The following is a 1,120-nucleotide window of genomic DNA, read 5'->3' on the forward strand; positions in this document are numbered from 1 at the left end:
GCTCCACAGCTTCCTCCCAGGGCCTGTCCATGTCACAATCATCTCCATTCACGCCCGCAGACTTGCAGTCAAATATGCCGCAGAATCCCAAAAAACTGCACTGCCCCTCCACTGGGAGATCCCGCATTTCCAGGAAGCGGATGAGGTGACGGCGGAGGTGCTGGACCATCCGCTGCACCGCACCCAGCAGAGAGCCGCACGCAAAATATGCTGTTGAGCACAACAATTGGCGTCTCGGTTGCCTTCTTCGGTGACATCTCATGCGACATCGCGCGCACTGCAGCATCCCGCGTGCGAGTTTCATCCGGTACACGATGCAATGACGGTACGTGACGTCATTCATTTTCCCAACCGCCGTGTTAGACGGCGGTGGCAGGAGCCCACTCGCAACCCACCAAAAGACACCAGCGTTAGCCTCATGAAGTTAAAGCAGCGTCAAGGCAACCTCTTGCCACTCCCGCCCCGCTCCGGTGGAGGAAAAGCTCTCGCGCTCCGGTCGACCCGCCAGAAGGTGATACGCCTCCTCTACACCACCACCAAAAAATGCCAAACGACGCGCCTACACCAGAGCATTCGCGTCCTGTTACCCGTGGCACAGTTGCCGCCCGCCGTCCTCCACGTACGGCACAAACGCCAGCTTTCCTTCCCTGGGTTCCACGCGCTGAACCACACACACGCTCGAGAAAGAAAAAAGAGCAAAAAAATAAATAAATCAGCCACCACACATAACTGTCCCCAATGCGATGCTCGCCCTCAAGCTCTCCAGCGCGCCTACGCACGCAGAAGAAGTTCCCAGAACTGAGAGGGCCGCACTCCATATAGCAAAAATGAACCACGTAGTGCGATGCGCAAAGTTCAACAGTCACATCCACTACGCTTCACCCATAATTCCGTTTCTTTTTCCCTCTCGCTGGTCCTCTCCCACTCAAACCATTTTCCCCAACCCCCCAGCATTCACTCGCACATCAACCCTTTGATATAAATATAAATATAAATATTATTTATTTATTTATTTATTCACGTACATCCCTTTGCGACCAGTGGATGTGTAACACCATCACTGTATTGTGTTCCTTTACATCTCCCACACTTTTTTTTGCGTTTTGTCTTTAGCCCCCCC

The 1,120-nt window shown here is 53.1% G+C and overlaps 1 protein-coding gene across 1 annotated transcript in view, besides 1 other annotated feature; it reads right to left on the reverse strand.

Annotated features, from left to right (window-relative positions):
• TraAM80_09016 (uncharacterized protein) overlaps positions 1-343 on the reverse strand; it is a gene marked incomplete at both ends in the record, with an annotated part of 435 nt that extends 92 nt beyond the window's left edge. The window contains one exon of the mRNA XM_029385725.1: positions 1-343. This exon is cut by the window's left edge and continues 92 nt beyond it. Coding sequence (XP_029234429.1) covers positions 1-343 — 343 coding nt within the window.
• A 654-nt stretch (positions 344-997) lies between these two features.
• Positions 998-1,018: a microsatellite.
• The last annotated feature ends 102 nt before the right edge of the window (positions 1,019-1,120 follow it).

Source organism: Trypanosoma rangeli (genome assembly GCF_003719475.1).
Source record: "Trypanosoma rangeli strain AM80 chromosome Unknown Tra_15.4_contig_00498, whole genome shotgun sequence".
Taxonomy (NCBI): domain Eukaryota; phylum Euglenozoa; class Kinetoplastea; order Trypanosomatida; family Trypanosomatidae; genus Trypanosoma; species Trypanosoma rangeli.